This window comes from Cydia strobilella, chromosome 8 (genome assembly GCF_947568885.1).
Source record: "Cydia strobilella chromosome 8, ilCydStro3.1, whole genome shotgun sequence".
Classification (NCBI taxonomy): domain Eukaryota; kingdom Metazoa; phylum Arthropoda; class Insecta; order Lepidoptera; family Tortricidae; genus Cydia; species Cydia strobilella.
Window position 1 is genome coordinate 9,467,653 of NC_086048.1, and position 23,505 is coordinate 9,491,157.

A 23,505-nucleotide genomic window follows, 5' to 3' on the forward strand; every position below is an offset into this window, starting at 1 on the left:
ACAATGCAGTACAGTTACAGGGACCGTTACAATCGCGTCAATTCCATCGCGATTAGTGGAAACTTCCCTTTAATGTTGACGTTGATTAATGTCCTCTTGTGCAATAGTTAAAGCACACGCATGCTACAGTTTTGTAGCCACGGGACCACGGGAGCTTAGTTAGGTCTATTCTTGTGTAGTATTAGGTACTATGTCTCGAAAGACCCGATGTCTTAAAGATCCTGCCCGAGGGTAACCATATTATACAGAGTGGTACGAGAATAGATTAGTATGAAAAAGTCGGAAAAACATTGGTACATTTTGGGCCAATTTCGGAACTGACATGTTCACTGTGTTCTTTTTTTTGCTGGCTGTCACTATGGTTCCAGATTTGTACCCGTTAGTAAATATGCCATCCTAAAGGGTGCGCCTGATTGGTTAGAAAGTTATTTTGCTTCAAATAAAAGGGTCAAAGATATTTTTAGTTGAGTTAAGGCTATGGCTTTCCTATGGACATCATAAAATAAACGTACTTTAAAGCCTAACGTTTTCGTACTTTTTCTTTATCAGCATGTTAAACCTTCTACTTCTTTAAATTTCTATGTTAAAAGTCAGAAAAATGTGTACAAATCGTTAAGGTGTCCACAGAAATAACGCCAATTTTTCCGAACGTTTTTGACCCAAAAAAGCAAGTGATTCTTATTTAATCAGTGCCAATGCTACCTCGACACTTAGGTAACTGGAGAAATCTCAAATATGTTATACTTCCTACGCTTCTGCGTTCGCTACTGAATGTCTACATGTTGTCCACCGTATATTCATGAACCAGCGCGTATTATCTCAGCTCATCGGTTAGGCAACGCTGTTATCGTACAGTAGCTATAATACAAGCGGAGATAAGGTACATGGTGCAATATGCATTAATGAGCTTTGCGTAGAATGCGTGAGTTGCGTCGTGTGAGTCGTGTCAGTATGTTGTACCCGTAGATGAAGGTACCCAGTATACGGCTAAGATTGCTTAGAAATTACCCCCTTATTCATAAAATTAACAGCTCTCCTTGAACCTTGCTATAACAGATTGCGTTTTGGTATTTGACATGTCAAAAACTCCTGCTATGTTAGTTTTAACAAGACTGCACTCACGAACATTGATAATGGATAAAACTTAATATGAATCCTTCATATACAAAGTGGCCTGTTCCCTTTGTTCATGAGTGTAATTCTACACATTAAATTAGTACCTATATAGTACTTAACAAACTGGCATTTCAATAAGTAACGGAGGCTGGATTTACTTTCGCGTATAAGTATAGGGACATCCAATCCCATGCATACGTAGAGGACAGTTATGTTCATTATTAAGTCCACACGAGCATGACTCGCGAGTCGCGACTCGGTTAATATTGTCATCATCGTTACCATCATTACTCTATAACCCGCTTAGATGTGTTTTTGATGGATCATGAATAAGAAGCTAAAAACAAAAGCAGGTTAATAAGAAGTGAGAACTAAGTGGAAACTAAAGTTTTGGTTAAAATCACAGGGACCAAAAGAATGGGAGCAACGTCAGGGTACAACCGTTAACTTGTAGATCCCGGGGGAAGGTCACTTTTTACAATTTAGCCCATCAGCTTTGCGTTTTTATGGCGCGAGTTATTTAATTCCTCATCTAAAATACGATTGGTGTACGGAAAATGTTCCGACAGCGAGGATCGATTGTTGCATAATAAGATATGTAGGCACTTAAATAACGTTGCCCATTAAAATTTAATTAAAGCTCACTTTTCAAATATAAAACAAAAGAACAAGTCAATAGAATAATCTTCACAATTACGCATAATTGCGCATCCATTATAGCTTTATATACAAGTCTTCATAACCGGCATTGATTAAACGCCACTTGCACCACCCCACTAACCCGGGGTTAACCGGTTAAACCGTTAACCCAGTGTCAAATTGTACTGGTAACCATGGTAACTCTAGGTTTGACCGGTTAACCCCGGGTTAGTGAGTGGTGCAAGTGGCCCTAAGAAGCTTGTAATTGTAACCAATAGCTTGCAGATTCAAACTGAGATGGACCGATGGACCAGTATAGTGCGCTCTCAGATTGTTAAATAATTTACTTATTTCCAAGACACAGTGACACTGGATCGTTGAAAAGCCGACTTGTCCTCGTCTGTGCGATCAATGGTAATACAAGGCCACTAAAGGTTAGCCGTGCGACCACTTTCTACCGTCACCATGGGAAAACGGCTTCTACCATGTAGACGTAAACACGGTGTGCTTTCTACGACATTAAATAGGTATTTTATACGTGTAGCCGCCGCATTAGTAATGCCTTTTACTATCCGGGTTTGAATTACTAACACCAGTGCCAAATCGGCAATAAACCTATAGCTTAATTTTAACCGTGCGGACATAAACAGTGTTAATTGTAAAATACTTACATGACAGGGGATTTTTTTATTTGTATTATTCATTATTATCTGAAAATGTAATGTTTATTTATAAGAATAAGATAGACTTTCTTTTTCCATATCTTTTCATTGGGTTAACTCCAGATGTTCGTGGGATATTTCGATTAACGTTTCCAACAATTTCCGTCACGTACCGTAAAATCAGGTAACTTCACCACTTACAACTATTCAAGTCCGAAAATAGATGTAACGAGTACAAATCATAAAGGCTCGTTAAGAATCAACGTTAAAAACTGGACCATAGTTGTACTTAAGGACTGTGGTTACTTGAGTTTACGGTACCAACTAATAATAATATTTTTAATTCTTATACTGTGTAGAAAAGCGTTTACTTATTTAAAATTTAGAAGTTCAAGATATATAGAATAAAACGAATTTCACAGTTTGTGAAATCAGTCATACAATTATTTTTAAGTGTGCCATTACGTCTCTTGGCAGTCGGCTAATCTTCTCCGGAGTTATTAAGTCCAGATTCCACGTTAGGATATGCGCAAGAGAACAGTATCTTTACGAAACGAACGAACCCACTGGTGTGACTTGCTTGCTGTGCTCTATCTCCCGCTGTCACTTAGATGGATATGTGTAATAGCAAGTTGCACATTTACACGCAATGTTCAGCCATATGGGATCAGATGGCTTAATTCTGGTAGTCCTCGACTAAAAATATGATCCCAATATTTCCAAAATGATTCAAATATTAAGCGCGTCGTACACATGAGTTGCGTAAGAGCTGAAAACATGACGCCTTAACAAATACGATACCAAACTAATCTCAATACGTCAGTTAGCGCCATCCGGAATATTAGACCGGCTCACCTTCTGCGCGAGCGCCTGATGTGAATGTTGTGATCGTCTGTCACGCGACGCGTGCGCATTTGTGGCCCAGGGTGTCATGTAGGCACATTTATATTGAAATGTTATATAATAACTAACTAAGTAAGGTAAACAGTTATAGTGACTTTTGTTTAAGTAGTTATAAAAGACATGGAAAAGGTTGAAATAAATAATTACTTAAATCCCAACTCGTAATCAATAAAATACATATAATATAGAAGTGTCAACGTGTGTATACCGTTACAGACATATACCTACTGCATAGGCTTCTGTTACTTTAGATAGGTACTCTCCTATTTCGCAACGAGAAAGTTAGTGCATCTGACAACCCTGAGGAGAGCTACAGATAAATAATGAGATAATCGTATCACACGCATGACTTATGGACATTGTAGTTCCGGCTACAGGCATTGGACATAAGTGGCCTACTAGGGCAATGTGATCAATTAAAAGCACTAAGGAAGTACCTGTAGTCCTGTACCTGCCATAGTAAGCTAAATTCCAGTTTTTAAAATGAATAGGAAGCATGCGTGCGTGCGGTGCAATGCGTTTAAATCAGGAAATGTCTTCTTTTTCCTCGCGTTATCCCGGCATTTTGCCACGGCTCATGAGAGCCTGGGGTCCGCTTGACATCTAATCCCAAGAATTAACGTAGGTAGGTAGTTTTTATTTACGAAAGCGAGTGCCATCTGACGTTCCAACCCAGAGGGGAAACTAGGCCTTATTGGGATTAGTCCGGTTTGCTCACGATGTTTTCCTTCACTAAAAAGCAACTGGTATTTCGTACATATGTTCCGAAAAATTCATTGGTACGAGCCGGGGTTTGAACCCGCGACCTCCGGATTGAAAGCCGCATGCTACTACAGCTAGGCCACCAGCGCTTAAATCAGGAAATTTAGGTTGATCAAACATTGAATTGAATCATGTGCCGTTTTGTTGCTAATTACATATTTCTATTGTTATAGGTACCATAGGTTTAGTAAGTTGGGTGCAGATTCTTCTCGATTACTTATGATTCGATTGCTGATTGTAAGTGATGTAATAAATGGTCTCGACGTACAGGAGCATTTTTTTATTATTATTATTTATTTGATACACTAGCAGGCTAGCAGCTCTTGGAGCTGATGCGTGTATATCGAGCACTTGTGTTTTATTTTGCACTTTTCAGTTCTAAAATGCGTATCTAGTCTATTTTTAGGGTTCCGTACCTCAAAAGGAAAAAAACGGAACCCTTATATGATCACTCGTGCGTCTGTCTATCTGTCTGTCTGTCTGTCTGTCCGTCTGTCTGTCTGTCTGTCCGTCTGTCACAGCCTATTTTCTCCGAAACTACTTGACCAATTAAGGTGAAATTTGGTACACATATGTAAGTTTGTGACCCAAAGATGGACATGTAACGTAAACAAATTAATTTTAAACACGGGGGCCACTTTTGGGGGGTAAATGATAAAATTAAAAAATAAAATTTGTCAAACTGTATCGTGTTATATATCAAATGAAAGAGCTCATTGTGAAAATCTCAAATATATATTTTTTATAATTTTAAGATAAACAGTTTAGAAGTTATTCAAGAAAATAGGCAAAAAATGACCATTACCCTTCCCCCCCTTTATCTCCGAAACTACTGGGTCAAAATTTTTGAAAAAATACACAAAATAGATCTTTACCTATAGATCACCGGAAAACCTATTAGAAATGTGCAGTCAAGCGTGAGTCGGACTTAATTACTTAGTTTTTGATCCTAATCCTACGGGTTTTTTAAAGACATTCACATAAAAAATACATTGTTTAAATTGTGTAATGTACGGAACCCTTGGAACGCGAGTCCGACTCGCACTTGTCCGAGTCAACGATCCTTATAGACCTCGGTCGTCATTGTCGTCAATCCTTCAAAGAGGCGAACTGCAACTCTTTTTAAATCTGACCGGGCATTGACTGGCATTGACGTAGGTACATTTTGCCACAGGTGCCAATTGCCAATTGTCTTCGCACCTCGCATTCGTAATGGCTACCATTCATTTTCTAATTAGTGTTTATTACAACATCAGGTCACGGTCGTCGTCGTGGATGGATCTATTGATAATTTGCGTACATCGTTAAAGAATTGTTATCTTACTACGAGTGACACCACACTAGATATCATACACTAAAGAAAAAAACCGGCCAAGTGCGAGTCGGACTCGCACACGAAGGGTCCGTACAATTACGCAAAAAACGGCAAAAAAATGTTTATTTTATGGGAGTGGATATTTATTTTATTCTGTTCAGTATTTGTTGTTAGGTATAGCGGCAACAGAAATACATCTTCTGTGAAAATTTCAACTGTCTAGCTATCACGGTTCATGAGATACAGCCTGGTGACAGACGGACAGACAGACAGACAGCGAAGTCTTAGTAATAGGGTCCCGGTTTTTCCCTTTGGGTACGGAACCCTAAAAATAAGTAGGTAGCTGTAACGTTGGTCATGTCTGGAAAGTGATGATTTTTGCATAGGTACTGTACTTTTCACACCCGCATCTTTTCACAAATCGTGCGAGAGGTCAATTATGCATCCGGTCGAATTCAATACAATACGGACCTCTTCGTTCAATATGCAACTCCAACTCGCACTTGATCGAGTTTTAAGTGACTAGTTGGTAGATTTTATAATTAATCTATTGCACCAATGGTAGAAATAGTAAAATGCTTAAAAATGGTCAGATGGAACGATTTTTTTTTTTTTAATCTGGATGGAACCTACTTTCCGAGTCAAGTCAGACGTGAGTCAGACGCTCTATGATCGCAGCAGTAGATGAAAGCGTATTCCTAGGGCTTCTCGTAATTATGTGCACTTCTTTTCGGAAAGGCATATTGTGGTAAATTTAAAAATACTTAGTACCTACTCGCATTTTAAGTTTTTAAGTGGCAAGTTAATTTAAAAATAAAGAATGTAAATGGCTCACGATTTCTTTGTATTCTATCGTGAATCTACACACACACACAACATCTTGCTTTAAAAGCTACTGTAGCCAAAATTTGCCCATTCAAATGCCAGTAACTTGCAAGCCGCAAAATGAAAGTTTTCACAAATTGTACGGCAATACTTAAATAAATAAATAAATAAATATTATAGTGACATTCTTACACAAATTGACTAAGTTCCACGGGAAGCTCAAGAAGGCTCATCACACAAACAAATGCCCTTACCGGGATTCGAACCCAGGACCATCGACTTCACAGTCAGGGTCACTACACACTAGGCCAGACCGGTCGTCAAGCAATGCTTAGCCAATCGAACTAGAATTATACAAATTTCACTTGATTTTGCATGCTCAATAACCTTAATTGCACATATCCCGGATGCTTTCTCCGCCCAACGGACACCGTAACAGATGATTCCACTAATGATGAACTGGATGTAATGATGAATGATTATGTGTGGTGTGCACCGTAGTTCCTCTGTGGTTGAATTAGCTAACACGGCTGCATTCTCGTAGGAGCTGTGGTCGATTTCTGGGGCTTGCGCAATCTGAATGGAAAGTGATAATGAATGTAATGAGGCTGAAAAAGTTCTTTTGCATTTAGTCTATTAGGTTAAGTGTAGTAACTGAGTGTATTGATTTAAACTAACACGATTTTCACTCATAATTTTAAAACTAACACAGAACTTAATTTGCCTGTGACCACGAACGTAACGTCAGGTTCGAAACGTCAGACCATAAATAAACGTAAGTTTACGCGATTAAGTCCCATGTTAGTTTTAAAATTATGTAACTGAATGTTCTTTCAATTCTGCTGAATTTGGGATCTGAAGATCTAAATCAAAAAGCAAAGAAATATGGTTAGAGGTCTCTTAAGTCTCTTTCTACTGGCATGCTCTAGGTAACGGTAATACGCATCCGATCGAATAATTAAAACTTTTTTTTTAATCAGGGACTGCGGCAGAATACATGTGACTTCCCTCACATGTATTCTGCCGCAGCCGCAGTAGTTAAATATCTTGCGAAATACGTTAATGTACTTTAATTTAACAATACACTAATATTTAAATTGAAAATATCTGCATATCATCTATATGGGAAATAATCTTGAATAGAAAAAAAGGTCCGGGTCCGAGTCCAATCGAAATCACCAAACGTATACTATGTTAATGTAAGATAGTTGGTCAAACCAAATTGTCAGTAAAAGAACAAGAAATACAATACTCATCCTTTTCTTTTGGATGCTAGCACTAGTGTAAGACAAAGATAGTATGATTCTCTCTGTCTATGTTTGAAATGAGACAGTCCTTTGACAAACTATATCTGCACTATCTCCCTTACTGACGCAGGTTTTTTCTTTTTTTATAAACTATTAAATTTTTTGCATTATTGCGTACAATCAACGTCATTGTTTAATTCATCAAATCATCATCAAACGAAGTGCGTAATATCATTAGTTTTTTAGTTGCACCTTATAATTGTTTCTAAATGTTAAGCAATATGTTTTAGTTCCATATATACTAATGATTTTTTGTAACGATTACGCTTATCGACGGAATTCGACGGAAGCATTAATTCCTAAATAACAATAAACGTTATTCAAGAAAAAAGTTTTACCTTCATATGAAGTGCGTAATTTTAACACGCTTTTATTAGGTCGACCTGTATGTAACTAATTTAAGCTTCAGATACTAACAATGAAATTTTAAAGACGCATCCTAGTCCTAGCGGTACACCCCGAAATTCATTAAAATGCTGCAAATGGTGTTAAAAGTATGAAAATCGGTATGATTGATCTTTAGGTCATTTAAATCAATTTGACCCGTAGCACCAAAAAAATTAATAATAAATGGATGTCATCCTTTTTTTTTATGGGGAGAAAAATGTTTTTGTTTAGAAGCCTATCGTGTGTGGTATCAAATGAAAGGGTTTTTTGAGCCGAGCCTTAAAAATATGTCACATCATTACATTTCAGTCAGTTTTTTTAAATTAGAATAAAAATAATTTTCATAACATCCAGATAAAATATCGTAATTTTTTTTTTTTGTAAAATATACCTCAAATAATACCTAATATCCTAATATTTAACCCCAAGAAAGCAATTTTGAAAATATTTACGTCATTTTTTTAAAAATTTTAACTATTAGAGAGAGAGAGAGAGAGAGAGAGAGAGAGAAAATTTATTTAACATCACAAAACATGAAACATAAAATATGTAGGTTAATAGTTTACTAATGTACCTAACTAGATACATTACTTCTTAACTAAATTAATTGACATTGGCATTAAAGACAGCGTGATGTTAAAAAGGAGTCTCGACTCAGCATAATGTTGCAGTAAATTTACTGCAACGCTGGTTTTCAGTCGGATCCTATAAACAAAAAGAAACACTAAGTACCTATTACATAATAAAAGGAATAAAGACAAAAAAAGTTTTAAGTGATAAAAGAAAAAAAAAGAAAAGAAACCTTAAGTATTAAGAACATTAAATGAGAAAAAGAAAGATAAAGAATAGGTATATGGAAGGTGTATGAAATGAAAGTGTGCATTGTGTTGTTGAGTGTGTAGTATTATTATAAGTACTTATAAAATTATAAAGGATTTTTTGTGTTTTTGTTGGTTAAGATATATATTTATACGTAGGTAAGACTGATACTGAAGTGTAAAGTGTGAATGTGCGTATTTGTAAATAATATTATATTAAATGTCATTATTGTATGTATTATATGGCTGGGCTATAATCAAAGATAAGAGGGTATTGCTCTACCGCCAAGAGGTAGTTCATTTTGAATCTGAAGAAGGTGTCGCTTAAGCTGTGTTTTAAAACTTTTAAGAGAATTTAGTATCTTTAATGGCGGAGGTATATTATTCCAGCACTTAGTTGCTGTGTATTTAAAACTACCTCGAAATGCGGATGTGCAGTAATGAAAAGTTACTAATTTGTTGTTGACCGATCTAAGACCATATTTCATAGAAGTGTTTGAACGCCAGGTGAACTTTTGGAAGAGGTACTCGGGTTTTGAAAACTTTAATACTCCAAACAACAAGGAAGATAGATGAAGTTCTCTTCTGTAAGTCATTTTAAGAATGCCTGATGAATTTAAGTAAGGTGTCACGTGCGTTCGTGGAGGGATTCTAAAACAGTAACGTGCACATGCATTCTGGACTCTTTGTATAATGCGTTCAGTTCTAGCTAACAACCGTGGTCCATAAACCACGTCCGCGTAATCAAACTTTGAGAGTATTAGCGTATCACAAAGGTTGACTCGAAGGTCTACGCTAAGAAAATCACGGATTCTATAGAGGACCTTAAGTCTATAAAATGAGTTTCGGGCAATATCTGCTATGTGACTTTCAAAACGAAGACATTCATCCATTATAACACCTAGATTACGCGATTCAGAAACACGATCTATTTCTTCGCCTGAAATGGAAATGATAGGTTTATGGTTATCTATTTGTATTATTTGATGCTTGGAGCCAAAAATCATAACTTTTGATTTATTAGGATTAAGTACTAAAGAGTTCGATGATGACCAAGTTGTTATGTTATCTAAGTCTTCATTTATTTTGGCAACTGCTACAGCCACATTAGCAGGATCACATGGGATGTAGATTTGGATATCGTCTGCGTATATGTGGAAGTTACTATGTTTTATTACATCACGGACATCAGCTGTATATAGGATAAATAAAAGCGGGCCTAAGATCGACCCCTGTGGCACTCCTCTAGATAAAATAGATGGTTTGGATTTCAAAAACATACCGTTATTATCTGTAAGTTTGATAACTTGCGTTCGACGATTAAGATAACTCGAAAACCATTTAATTGAGTCTGGTTCAACGCCATAGTATTTCATTTTGGATAACAATAATTTTGTATTAATAGCATCAAAGGCACGTGAGAAATCAAGAAGTGTCATTATAGTTCCCCTGCCCATATCCTGTGCAGATAGTATATTGTCTACTACATCAAGAAGTGCAGTTGCCGTACTACGCGATTTACGAAACCCAGATTGTTGAATAGGAAGAATTTGATTTCTTTCAAGAAAAGCATATAACTGTGTGTATACAATGCGTTCCAATATTTTAGATATACAAGGAAGAATGCTTATTGGTCGCAAATCTTTAAAACTAGTGATATTATTTTTTTTAGGAAGAGGCGTTACCAAAGCCACTTTCCAGGCATCGGGGAAGACTGATGATGTTATGGATTTATTTATTATTACAGTTATTGTACTAAGTGAACGAGGAAGAGTTAGAAGTAGCATATCTAAGTTAATACCGTCATCACCCAGAGCAGAGGATTTAAGTGATCTGATTATTTTAAGCACAGAGATCTCATCTACTGGCTCTAACCTAAATGATGAAGTATGATAGTGGTTGGATTCAAAGTAAGCCTGATATGGTTGTGGAGCTACAGGACTGCCTGGAACTTGGAGGAAATGTGAATTAATAAGATCTGGGTCACGTAAATGAGTAGGAATTTCATGGTTCTGAGAGTTATGAGTTATTTTCACGGTACGTTTAAGATTGTTCCATAGAGACCGAGAGTTACTAGCATTATGGTTAATATTTTGGTTGAAATAAGCCCGTGTTTCATTAAATAGAGCTTTGTTGACGCAGCTTTTTAAATCAGTGTAGTATTTTTTATGTTCATCTAATCCAGATGCCCTAAACCTATTATGAGCCTGATCACGCAGGCGCATCATTTCCCTAATCGTATATGTTATCCAAGGATAGCTTCTTTCTCTGATAATAACCAGTTTTTGAGGTGCATATAAGTCGAACAGAGATAAAACTATGCTATTAAAAGAATTGACCATATCATTTACGGTTGATAGTGAAATGATATTGTCCCATTGAATATATTCAAGAGATTTGTTAAATATTAGTAAATCAATATCTTTTAGTGGTCTTAGAATAACTTGCTGAGGCAAAGGTTTAATTTTCTTTATATTTAGTTCACAAGTTAGGAATGCATGGTGACTAAGAGTAGGTATATAGTCTACTTGAGTGTTTAAAACGGCAATGTTGCTACAAATCAAATCTATCAATGTACTGCTATGACTTGTAAAGTGAGTTGGCTCATTAACATATTGTGTAAAATTTAAATAGTTTAAAAATTGAGTGAGTTTAGTACAATTTCGGTCTTTATTTAACAAATTAATATTAAAATCTCCCATTAACGTAATATAGTCATAACTAGAGAATGAGGAAATAGTTTCAGTTAGTGAATCTATAAAAGTATCAATGTCTAACCATGGTGGCCGGTAAGCTGTTCCTAGAAGTAAAACTACACCTTTAATAGATAACTTAAGCCACATTTGTTCAACTACGGAGTCAGAGGGATGAGCACAGCGCCGCGCAGTAATGCCTTTCCTGATGTAAAAGCCGACGCCGCCACCGCGTTCGCGCACTGAGCGAGGCCGTGGGACGTGGCGCAGGCTATAGTTCGGCAAGACAGGTGCCCGCCCCTCTTCCCCTTCCCGAAGCCAGGATTCATTTATAGCCATTATGTCTATATTACGCTCTTGAACTGCAACTATAAATTCGTTATGATTAGTCCCTAGAGAGCCTGCATTGAGAAGTCCTAATTTTAAATTTATTTTTTTGGTCATTTATAAATAGAACTAGGTTCGTATAGGACTAGGTTAAAAACATTTAGCGTGATAAGTATAAAAAATGCGTGTGTTATGTATGACATCGAGTAAAAAATAGCAACAAACATACAACTAGTTAAAAAGTAAAGGCTTAGTGTAACAAAAAGTTTCCACAGAAACAGACTACTATGATAAAGTATTGCACGAGACAGATATTTTTGAGATCCATAAGAAAGAAACCTAGTATTTATATAAAAATCTAAATTATAATTAATAATATGTAAAAAAGTGGCGCACATTAGGGTTAAACATATTATCAAACCGCAATCAATTAGGCAGCCCTTGAAACGGCGCGTGTTGACTATTAGATGCAGGTCCCTTGTATAGTTTTTCCAACACTGCTTCCGATGAAATTCGTACTATTGAGCTAATTTCGGAGCGACGCATATAAATGGTACCGTTTGAGGTCCAAGTGAATTTAAAGTTTAGTTGAGCTCCTGCGGCTCGGGCTTTACTGAAAAGAACCCTGTTAGCCTTTGTGAGGTGTTCGTTTATGTACACGCGACGAGAGCTTCCCGGAACTTCCAGCATATCAGTGGTGAGCCCGCGGCGTACTCTGGCGGCGCGCAGGATCTGGTCACGCGGGGCGCGCCGCGTCAGCGTCAGCACGACGGGTCGTGGCCGCTCGACGCTGCCCACGCCACCGCCGCGAAGGCCCACGCGCCGCACGTCATCCACGTCACGAGGGTCCAGTTCGACACCCAACTTGGCGCACATTGTGTGAATTACTTGTTGTAAGTTTTCGCTATTGTGTTCTGTTAGACCTAAAATTTCGACATCCTTCAGTAGATGGCGCTGTTCCTTGTATTCTATTTCTTGGCGCAGCTCGACCACTTCAGTGCGAAGATTTTTTACTTCAGATTTACAAAAATCTAGCTCTTTCAGCTGGCTTTTCATTTCTGAGATTTCATTTCGAAAAGATGCCACGTCCTCAGAGGTGTTGTTGAGCGATGTAGTGAACGCGGTCATCTCTCGTGTCATTGTGTCGAAGACGCGTTGCAGTTGCTGGAGGGCTGTTGTAAATGAAGAGAGAACCTCGTTGGGAACAGTCATTGATGCTAGGTTTTGAGCAGAGTTTAAGAACTCCCTAGTAGCACTTTCATCATCTGATTTTGAGCCAGACGTCGGCGCCGGCCGTTTTTGGGGTGGTAAAACTGACTTACAACTAGAAACTGGTTGGTTTTGTGTTATTGTAAAGTCTGGAGGAGAACATAAAGTGTCGCCAAGTACAGTGCAAATACTGTCTGTAGATGAGTGGGTTAAAGACAAGTCATCTGGGCGTCGCTTTTGTAATTTTTTGCAGGCTGTGTTATTTGACGATGGAAAGACTGAGCACGGGAGTTTTGATATATCAGGCTTGGGCAATGGAGTACTTGCTGATGTTGGTAAGTCTTTTTCATGGCACCTTCGGCATTTCCAGGTTTTTTTATTGTCCACAGACATTAGGGTATAACGTTTGCTACCAACACCGATGCGTTCTAGGCAATCTAAGCAGTATCCCACGTTACAAGAGGAACAATCCAGTGAATGCCTGCTGTTGATTCTTTTATCGCAATTTCCACACTTGGCTGGAGGACTCATTGTGTTAGTACTTAAGGCTTTGTATTATTTATTCTTTAGACAATAGTACACTCTATTTTCTATTTGCCAATGGTAAAATGCAAATCGACCGGCTACTACTAAACGTCATCGACCATTAACCATTTGTATACGAACCGATCGAAGGTATTTTTATTTTATGTTGTATAATCACTCGTAACACAATTTACTATAAAAATTCAGCGCAGTTTCTATTAATTATTATGTTTTTATAAATTATTTATTTTATATTATACGAGTATAATGTCATTCAGGTAAAATAAGAGTATTATATTGAAACTTGGTTTACATGTTTCTTTGGTAAATTTCTAAGCTTTAAGTAAGAAAAAGTTCTGATAGGGGGTGAAACCAGTATTTTGATAGAAAGACGCGGCACATTCATCACGTACCTAACGTAACTGACTGTACCTGATACTTAGAAAATAATTCGTTTGATCTTTTGACATGAGCAATTTGTCGTCTGGAGTGAGTTAGCCCAGCAAGACCATATGTAATTTTATCCCTAATGATTAAGTATAAATTTGAGAGACACAATTATTTCCAAGATTAGTCCAGATTAATCCATTGCGTACTATAATGTTTAATCTCCTAATCCATTGTGTATTAATGTTTAATTAAATAACAGGTAAATAATTAAGAGGTAGTTATTTAATTTAGCAACTATTTCGATGGTCTCGCTTTACAAATATCATCGTAGAATTTTCGTAATCGTTTATTATTAATCTGACGAAAAGTAGTCATAATGAATTAGGTCGTGCGTATAAAGCTGTTGTTTTTTTAGGTAGGTAGTAGCATATAATATTGCGTAACGTTATATAATTAAGGTCGTTAATTTAAACGCGTTTGTCGAGAAGACTTCTAGAGGCTATTTAAGAGCTTAAGCGTATTGAAATAAATTAGTTTATCGGGTGTTGGGCGTCGGAGAACATATCATCTTCCTCGCGTTGTCCCGGCATTTTGCCACGGCAAGGAGAACATATTTATATAAATACATTATTTATCAAGAATGATGGTAGACAAATCCGAGCTTAGTGAAACGCGAAATAAAGCAGTTACAAGCAAGGACGAGGAAGTGTCTTGTTGGAATTGTCTTACTAGCGAAGGCAATAAGAAAGAGGCACTTCCCCTTTCTAGTGTGAGGAAACAGCACAGGGAGAAACTACGCTTATATTCCTTTTTAGCATCACAAGTAACTAAACCCAAGGCTGTATCATTAAAGCAACGTGTAAGTGAAAATTATTCTGTAGCTAAAAAGGTAGACGAACAGATTTTGCAACAAAAATCTACAGAATATTATACTGATAACATCGAACAACACCTCACTACTATATCAGATAGACTAAAAGCGTCGCCCGAATTAGGGCCAAAAACTTCAAAAGTTTCGCAAAGTAAATTATTACATATAGAAAACGAATTGTACTCCTTAGCAGATGAACTTAAAGTGTCAGTCAGTAAACTAAATAGAGTTTCTGAACAAGCAAAAGAAGTCGTGACTAAAGAAATATATACGAACAATACCAATCGTGAATACAAAACTGTATCACTTAAAACAGGGTTGTCACCAATGTTGAGTCGATTACCGGAACACGTCGAAGTTCAATGTAAAGCATTGGTTGAATCGTCATCACCGAGGATAAAACGTTCAAATAAGGATACTGATGTTCATAGATATAGCTCGGTTATTGAATATAAGAAAAGCTACGACATTGTTGAAGAGTTAAACGATGAGGTAGATATTCCTGCAACCAGCAGTGGAAGGACATCATCAGCCAGTGATAAAATTGAGAATGCAAGCTCTTGTGGTTCTGATTCTGGATTCGCAGATTCCATCACCAACAGGGAACTTTCATTGCCTGAACTGTCTGTCAAACATGAACGATTATACAAATCCTGCCTACGTAAAGACTTGAAGACCACGCTCCCTAGTCTAACGGGCGATAGCAGTATTCCAGCCACCTCAACTACTTCCCTCTACACACCGAATACGGCGCCAACAAGGGTGTCTGAAAAATTTACTCGTTGGAGTACACTTTCGAGACATCAAAAGCCAATCTCTTTCGGTAGTATGTAATTTTATGCATTTTTAATTTTTTTACCTATACTCTATAAATCATAGTATGTCTTTAGAGTTCTTCCCGGCTTCACGGACTCCTGACAATCTTGATCGGACTCATTGTTCTTAACCTCATTTGATCCTAGAGGTGACTGTGGTTGTGAATTCAGCGCCATTTGTGACGAGCACAGCGTGTTCTAGCTATCGTTAGTTCTCGCTCTAACAGGAAACAATGCGACTACAGGATACGATAACATGTGTACCTAAATGAGTTAATTTAATAAACAACCATATCGTGATTTTGTTTAAATGTAACTAGTCGTGTTTTGAGTTGTGTTTAAAGTGGCAAAATGGCAGCCGCGAGAGGCAACTCAAATCCCAGATATTTGTCTTTCGAAAATAGGACTACTACCCGAGACGTGTCTCCTGTAGCGCGCTATGAACCTGTTAATATAAATACATTAAATAATGCACAAAGTGACCTAACTCGAAATAGAACGTCATTTCGCGAGTGTTTATTACGATGGTGTTGTTTCTGCTGTAAATCGTCACCGGTGGACAGTGATCCAATAAATAATAATAATTTCCAATCGGATTCGGTTTTAGACAATCCAAATTCTTCGTTAGTGGGACCGACGGGAAATAGTTACACGTTAAACAAAGATCCACCAAATCAAATAGAACGTTCTACTCCCTCATTAACGGTTACTCGACCGTTAGACGATGAATTCTCAAAGTCTACCACAAGACTTTTGCTTGATAGCGAGCAGATGTCAAGTTCAATACCTATAAACATGCCTAAATGTAAAGTGAAGAAAAAACCTCCGAATTCGCCTAAAGAATCCCCAAGTAACAGCCGCTGCAGTACTTTAAAATTGGGTGAGAAAGCCACATTCATTCGCGACATTTTGGCTTGTCGCGACTCATTTTTGAACTCGTTAGAATGGTGTGATAATTCCTTGACGAGGGGCAAAAAATGCCGTCAACTTAAACGCGACGAATGGATTGAATTGGACAACGAGGATGGTACCCAAATGTTCAAATGCGGCTGTCTTGGCACACTCCTATATTCTGTCCTCACATCTTACCTAATAACTAAATTTCTACCTCAACCATTGGCGGCCTTTAGGCAGCTCTGGGTTTCTAGTCACCGATCTGTACCTAACATGCATACATATATGTACATACTATGCGAGCACTTGTAACAATACGTTAGTAGGTAGTAAAAAGTAAAGCCTTAGATTGTTAGAACTTTTTTAGGAGCTAAGGATTTATCCTTCAGACATTACACGCTCGGATCATATATGTAATTATGTAGCTATAAAATAACACGTGAGTACCTAGGTACGTCGTTTGTTGGGTTCGTGTACGGAGACTGAGTGTAACAAATGCGTTTCTAGTTTTTTGTAGTAAATTTTCCCAATGGATAGACTAATGGCGCCTATTAACTTCTCCATATTAGCCCAAAAACTCGTATTGCATAGAATTATTTCCTCAGACAAAACAAAAAAAAACCTATTTATGCAAATACGTCACAATGAATAGGCACTTAAAAAATAAAGACCCACGCGTATTTGACAATGCTTATGCGAGTCACTATTCTCTTTCGGTCGCAACGGCATTCGCCTAGTTTGACCCGTTTTTGTAAACCTGTGTACGATGTGTAAGATGTAATTGAAAAACAAAATGAAGCTAACAATGTGTTTTGTTTGCAGATGAGACGTACATATCGGAGTCGGTGTCACCGGGCCACGCCACGCTGCCGCGGCGCTCCAACTCGCCGCTGCCGCACGAACGCGACCTCGATCGGTTCTCGCTCAACAGGAGTGGCCTTCAGGTAACTGATAAGCTCTTAATTAAATGGTTTTCAAATGACGTATGTACAGAACGTTCTTTTTTAGTTTTCTGACACGAATTGAGGAACTAAGAGCGCTGTCAAAGGTAGTAAAAGGACTTAGATATTAGGATTGACAAGGACAAGGACAAACATTTAGAACAAAGCTAAAATTCCTAATTATAGAGTCAGATTGCGAACAAAGCCATGTCACCTTCTGTCACTTACTTCAGTCAAGTTGAGTTGAGCCCTTTGGACTCCGTGCAATTATTAATTTGTTTCGTTTCGCTCGTTTATAAACAAAAGTAACGTCAATTCTGTTTGCAATAAAAAGCAAAACCTAGCCACCGACTATATAGTCTTTCATTATAGTACCACGAAGTATTTAGCTATGTAAAAACATTTGTAAGTGTATGCCCCTGGGCATTGTTTCTACCGCCATTGTTGTTGCTTTGTCTTGCGACATGAAAACAACGAGGTTTGCAAAACATTTAGCCGACCAAATATCCGAGCCCCGAGCGCGTTGCTCTGTGTAAAAAGATCTTATCGCTTATGAACAACCAGTAAAGTACGATCTCCAATTGTACATCATTGTCACGGATTTCGAGGTTCCAAGTTTGACTTTGTATGGACTCTGATGTAACGTTCTGACTTCTGACCATAGTGACCATCCCATACACATTTGGCTATACTTTGTTTCTTCCATGAAAACCATGGCCTGACAAAAGCAGGTTAACTTATCTCTCAACAGTTGAGAAGTGTCTTTTCAAAAGGGTTTATTTCTCTATGAAAAGACACCTCAGTTATAGTCTATACTCGTAAATGATTAACTAGTTCATTGTGCATCATGGGGCGTAAGTTAAATATTGCAAACGAGAGTATAGTTAAATCGCGACGGCTTGCCGGACCGATTTATAGACTCGAATTTGCAATATTATTACGCCCCGAGTTACACACAATGTTTTTCATCACACTTGCGATACAAAAACGAAGTATAAAGACAAAAAACTGTTAATTATAATACTAGAAACTTCATAAATCCCTAAGGAAAACGCTGTTTCTAATATAGGTCCCGCTAAGTCTGCGTGTAATTCCACATTTACTGAGCGAGTGTGATGAAAAATCCGTTTCTAGTCTGCCAGTGTTTACTGTTTAATTTACTAATTAGGTACATTAACAGAAACTCATTAGCATAGGTCGGACAAATCATCGCAAAACCATCAAAAATCATTTATATCTCAAAATAGGACAAGATTTATTAAACTCATATTATGTACAGTATTTTTGAATAAAATTTCCAGATTATACTCAAAACTGCAGTTCAAAATTGTTCAATTTTTTTTTATCCTGTTCCATACCATATTTATTTTTGCGATGATTTGTCCGAACTCTGCTCATTAGGGAATCGCGACCGCAAATCTAACCCTTGTTTACTGGATAAATAATCGCGTATATAAAGTAATTAATGGGTTCTGTAAGTTCTGTTCAGTTTGTTCTGTTGACTTTAAACCTGTTGTGTTGCAATACAACAATTTAATCCCTTTTAAAGTGTCACACTGTAGGTAGATACGATAAAACGTTGCCCAATGCCATATGCGGTCGGCCGTTGGTTTCATATGCCTACTTGGCAAGTCCGTACCTACTGCGTGATGCGTGGTCCAGCTATATAGGTATAGAAATGCACGCGAATGACATGCAAATTATACTTTTACAAATACTTAAATCGTAAATTTCTGTCTAAATGCACGAATCTGGATAATAAATTACTGAAACTTTCTACTACGGTAAGTATTCGATCAGCATGTGAATAGATAGATTAAAATCAATTTGGTGAATTGGCACACTTAGTATCCTTATACTAAGTGTCCCAATTTACTTACTTACTTTATACTAAAACAATAGGGCATATTACGCGAAACTCTGCGTAGGTGGCGCCACTACCACAATCTGAGGGTCTATCGCGAAACAAGTAAATCTAAATTTCGTTATCTAACATCTCTGTTACTCTTGCATATTCGAGCGATAGAGGCAGATAGCGAAATTTAGAATTCACGTTTCCCGGTAGGTCCTCTGTAAACAAACCGCCTTGATGCATAAATGTCATATTTTATTATCACTGTAAACTTGTCAAAAACCTGTTAAAGGTACAGTATATATGTTACTCTATGGTTTACTAAAAAGGCTAGTGCTGCACTCTGGTGGCAGAACATTGCAGTAATATTCCCTATTCCCTGTAGGAACTTATGTTTCTACTGGGTATTGTCATAGGAATATTAAGTGACCTCTATATTAAAAGATGTTAATCACATGGACGTTATGAAAGTGAATAAGGTAATTACATTTTCAACTTAAATACCCGCGTATAAGGACACAAAGAAGTCAGTAGAATGTCTATGTAACATGTTTAAAGAGACTAAGGAGCCAGGAAATAGGTTGTATTTAAAATGATATTTCAAGAACATACCTAATTAACATATTTGTATCGTCAATTTCTGAGAAAATAGTATTATTAACGTTTGCTTGTTTAAACATAGTTACTCGTAGGTACTGACATTCATTTGTCTCATGAAATCAAGCTGTTAATTGAACGCCTTTGATCGAACTGACATAAACGGCTATGAATCCGAAATGAGTTCCCGTATTATGTAATTTTATGTAAACTTGGTTATAGTTTTCCTGCCTTACAATGTAATTGAATTAATTTAACGAAACTGGACTTTAACGCCATAATGATAATGCTTAGTGCTTAGGGTCAAATCGTTCGTTCAATGCAAGAAATATTAACCCTGTAATTTTATGCAGCAATGTAGTCACTTCTCTTATTTAGGTACGTATTAATCGACTAAGAATGTCGTAATTATGAAATAAATTCATCCCTTATCTTTGACTTTAAAACAACACCCTACATCAAAACTTGTAGATCCTTAACTTAGGTTTTTATAGTTATTCAATTAAATGTTTCACTACGAAACAAGTGTAGTAATGCCATCTGGGACAAAATACGCGTAATATAATAAAATATTGTATGCAACAGAAAATATGAAACAAGGCGTGAATGCGCGTATGTACATTGTAAACCCATGTAGTAGGTATCATGTGTTCGAGATAATGCAGACCAAGCGGTTTCGCAAACATTTTTGTGGAAACAAAAAACAATTAGATTGAATAAACAAAAGCCTAAACGTAATTTAGATTTGTAGTTGCACATAATAAAATATTTAATTAAATTCCTCGATTTCTAAAATCAGCGGTACCTAATATCAAGATTGCATAATATGAAAATAAAATTGTTGTTACACCCCAAGCATATTTGTACTAGCTACCGTATGGTTGGGTGGTTTTTACACGGTGGCGAAAAAATAAGTGCATTGCCGTTGCCAGTGATGTTTTGAGCAACTTTTACTATGGGACCAACCCCGAAATAGCGAAAAAAATCTACTATCTAGTAAGGATCAATTCGAAAACAGGGTAAATCCATTCATATATTTGGTTGGATGCATTGATATGATGTCATATTTATTGTAATGATTGCTCGTATTGGATCATCAATTGTTATTATTAAACTACGTGATCCCATTTGCGGAAACTAAAACCACCAAAACACCTCTCGAAATACAGTTCGTGTTCTCAACAGCATTTTTTTTTTCCAGGGCCGCTCGGAATCCATGGCATCGGTATACTCGGGCGCAGGCGAGGGTATGCGCGGCAACGTGACTGTTCGAGGAGACGTCCAGTTCTCTCTGTTGTACAACTACCGGCTCGGATCGTTGGAGGTCGGAGTAAGGAGGTGCAGAGACCTCGCCCCTGTTGATGTGAAGCGGAATCGGTCGGATCCTTATGTTAAGGTTAGTTTTTGTTGGATATATAATTTCAGTTTTTATAATGCCATTTCCTTTGTAATAGTACATTTCGATGCTAGTGCGGAAAGTATATCATTACTACACGAGTACCGAGATATTCTTCACTCGTCCAAAGAGTGAAGAATGACATTTTAGCACGTGTATCGAACGACGTTTTTTAATACAGTTGCGAAAAAATGAGAAAAACAAGTAAGAAATAAAAACAATATCGAATATTGCCTTTGGAAACTTAGCTTGCAGTAAGAAAAAACGCCTCTTCTTTGACAGGCGTTTCCGCAGTTCCATACCTCTACCTTCCATAGCTAATCCGTTCCATTCAGACAACTTATTAAGAACGGTTTTTCAATCTTCAATATTAAAAGTAATAAAATCTGAAATATGTATTATTTTTCGTATTCTTACATTAACAGTAGGTTTTTATGTTGGTTACGACGTTTAAAGGAAACTAATATTAACACTCATCAATAAGTAGTCATGAATAAATTATAAATTAATAAACAAGTATAAATTTAAAAAATTGGAAAACTGAAAAGCACTAGTTCGGAAAACCAACTTTCCGCACGTTTCCGTACGTAAAGTAGCACTTTTAGACCAACTTAATTAAAAAATAAAGATAGCAATACAGAACCGCGATATTTTTTAGCTGCGTTCCAATTTGAGAACGCTTTAGTTCTGAAAACCTGCGCTGTCGCTTGGTTACGAAAACTTATAAATCTTTGACAATTCAATTCCAGGTGTACTTGTTACCGGACAAGTCCAAGACTGGCAAACGGAAGACGAAGGTGAAGAAGAACACGCTCAACCCGATATTTGAGGAGACGCTGAGCTTCGTGCAGCCGCTGGCCTCGCTGTCTTCACGGACACTGTGGCTCAGCGTGTGGCACGCCGACATGTTCGGCCGGAACGACTTCCTCGGCGAGGTGAGATAAAATTCATTCATTCATTTATTTATTATTATTTTATTAAATTTATTTAATTTATTTATTAATACACGTATAAAGCTTAACTCAGATCCCTGCAAACCTGTACACCCATTTTAAAAATAAAATATTTTGTAATCAAAAAATACCTACTTAAAAAGGGTCTTCGTATTTAACAACTTTCCAAGAATACATTTTAAATATTAAATATAGGTATATTTAATATTTAAAATGTATTCTAGTACTAGTATTTGGTTATTTTTATTGTGTAATTTTTCTTATTAGGTAGGTGCAACAGGTATTCAGTATTCGGCTGAATGTTGCCTATTATTCGGCCGCAATTCTGCAAAATATCTGAATAGGCCGAATACCGAATAGTTGCCGAATATTCATGGCATCTCTACTCAATCTCAATACCGATGAAATATTATATAAATTTTCCCCATAAAATTTGAGTATGTAAACTAAGTAAATAGTATTTACTTATATGTATTTCAGGTGACGCTGCCGCTGGCCGACGTCGTGTTCGACGACCCCGCGCCCATGTGGTACAAGTTACACGAGCGGGTGAGTACCATAATGTTCTTAATGCTCACCCAGCTGCAAAATTACATACGCACTTTATGAATGGAATTACTGGTAGGTTGGAACCCAGATCTCTAATAACATGATGATTGATGTCCGTGTCAGCCTGCCTCGCTGACACGGTTTATTATATTTAAGTTCCTGGCAGGTTTGTTTACTGCCAACTGAGCCCAACTTCTTAAAGTCCCTGCCATTTAGATTCTCGGCAGCTCAGTTTACGATGAAAAAGCTTTGACTTGCTTTAGAGATTTGATTGAAACAAACTTGATCGGAAGAGGGCTTTGTCTACGATTGTCACAATAGCATCCGTTTCATTTTACGAGGTGTCCCAAACCCGAACAACAGTCAACAGACACAACAACAACAGAACAGTCTGAATATAATGGATACCCTTATTTTTTAAATTAGGCTTCGTAAGAAACAGTTCTACACTAAGTAAAATTTGTAAAACTACAAATATTTTACAAAATTGTCTTCTTCCCCAGACGGAACAGTTCGATGAGCAACAAGGCACGCGCGGAGACCTGATCATAGGACTGAAGTACGAGCTGTCGGAGACCGGGCCGCGCGCTAAAGGAACCCTTCACGTGCTGGTTAAGGAAGCCAAGAACGTCGTCGCCACCAAGCCGAACGGGCTGGCTGATGTATTTTGCAAGAGGTAAGTTACACATATCGTCATAATTAATTTGGTTTTGAAGATTATTTTATTGTAGATATTATACGTGTAGAAGGCTAAGACAG

At 37.3% G+C, this 23,505-nt stretch overlaps 1 protein-coding gene across 3 annotated transcripts in view; it reads left to right on the top strand.

The window, feature by feature from the left end:
- The window catches only part of LOC134743602 (uncharacterized), a 137,455-nt gene that overhangs the window by 111,216 nt on the left and 2,734 nt on the right, over positions 1–23,505 (top strand). For all 3 annotated transcript variants that reach the window (XR_010128032.1, XR_010128033.1, XM_063677162.1), the window contains 5 exons: positions 17,281–17,402; positions 21,050–21,244; positions 21,994–22,179; positions 22,678–22,746; positions 23,250–23,422. Coding sequence is in view for 1 of the 3 variants with exons in the window: in XM_063677162.1 (XP_063533232.1) it covers positions 17,281–17,402; positions 21,050–21,244; positions 21,994–22,179; positions 22,678–22,746; positions 23,250–23,422 (745 nt within the window). In the remaining 2 variants the exon portion in view is untranslated. The remainder of the gene's footprint in view (positions 1–17,280; positions 17,403–21,049; positions 21,245–21,993; positions 22,180–22,677; positions 22,747–23,249; positions 23,423–23,505) is intronic.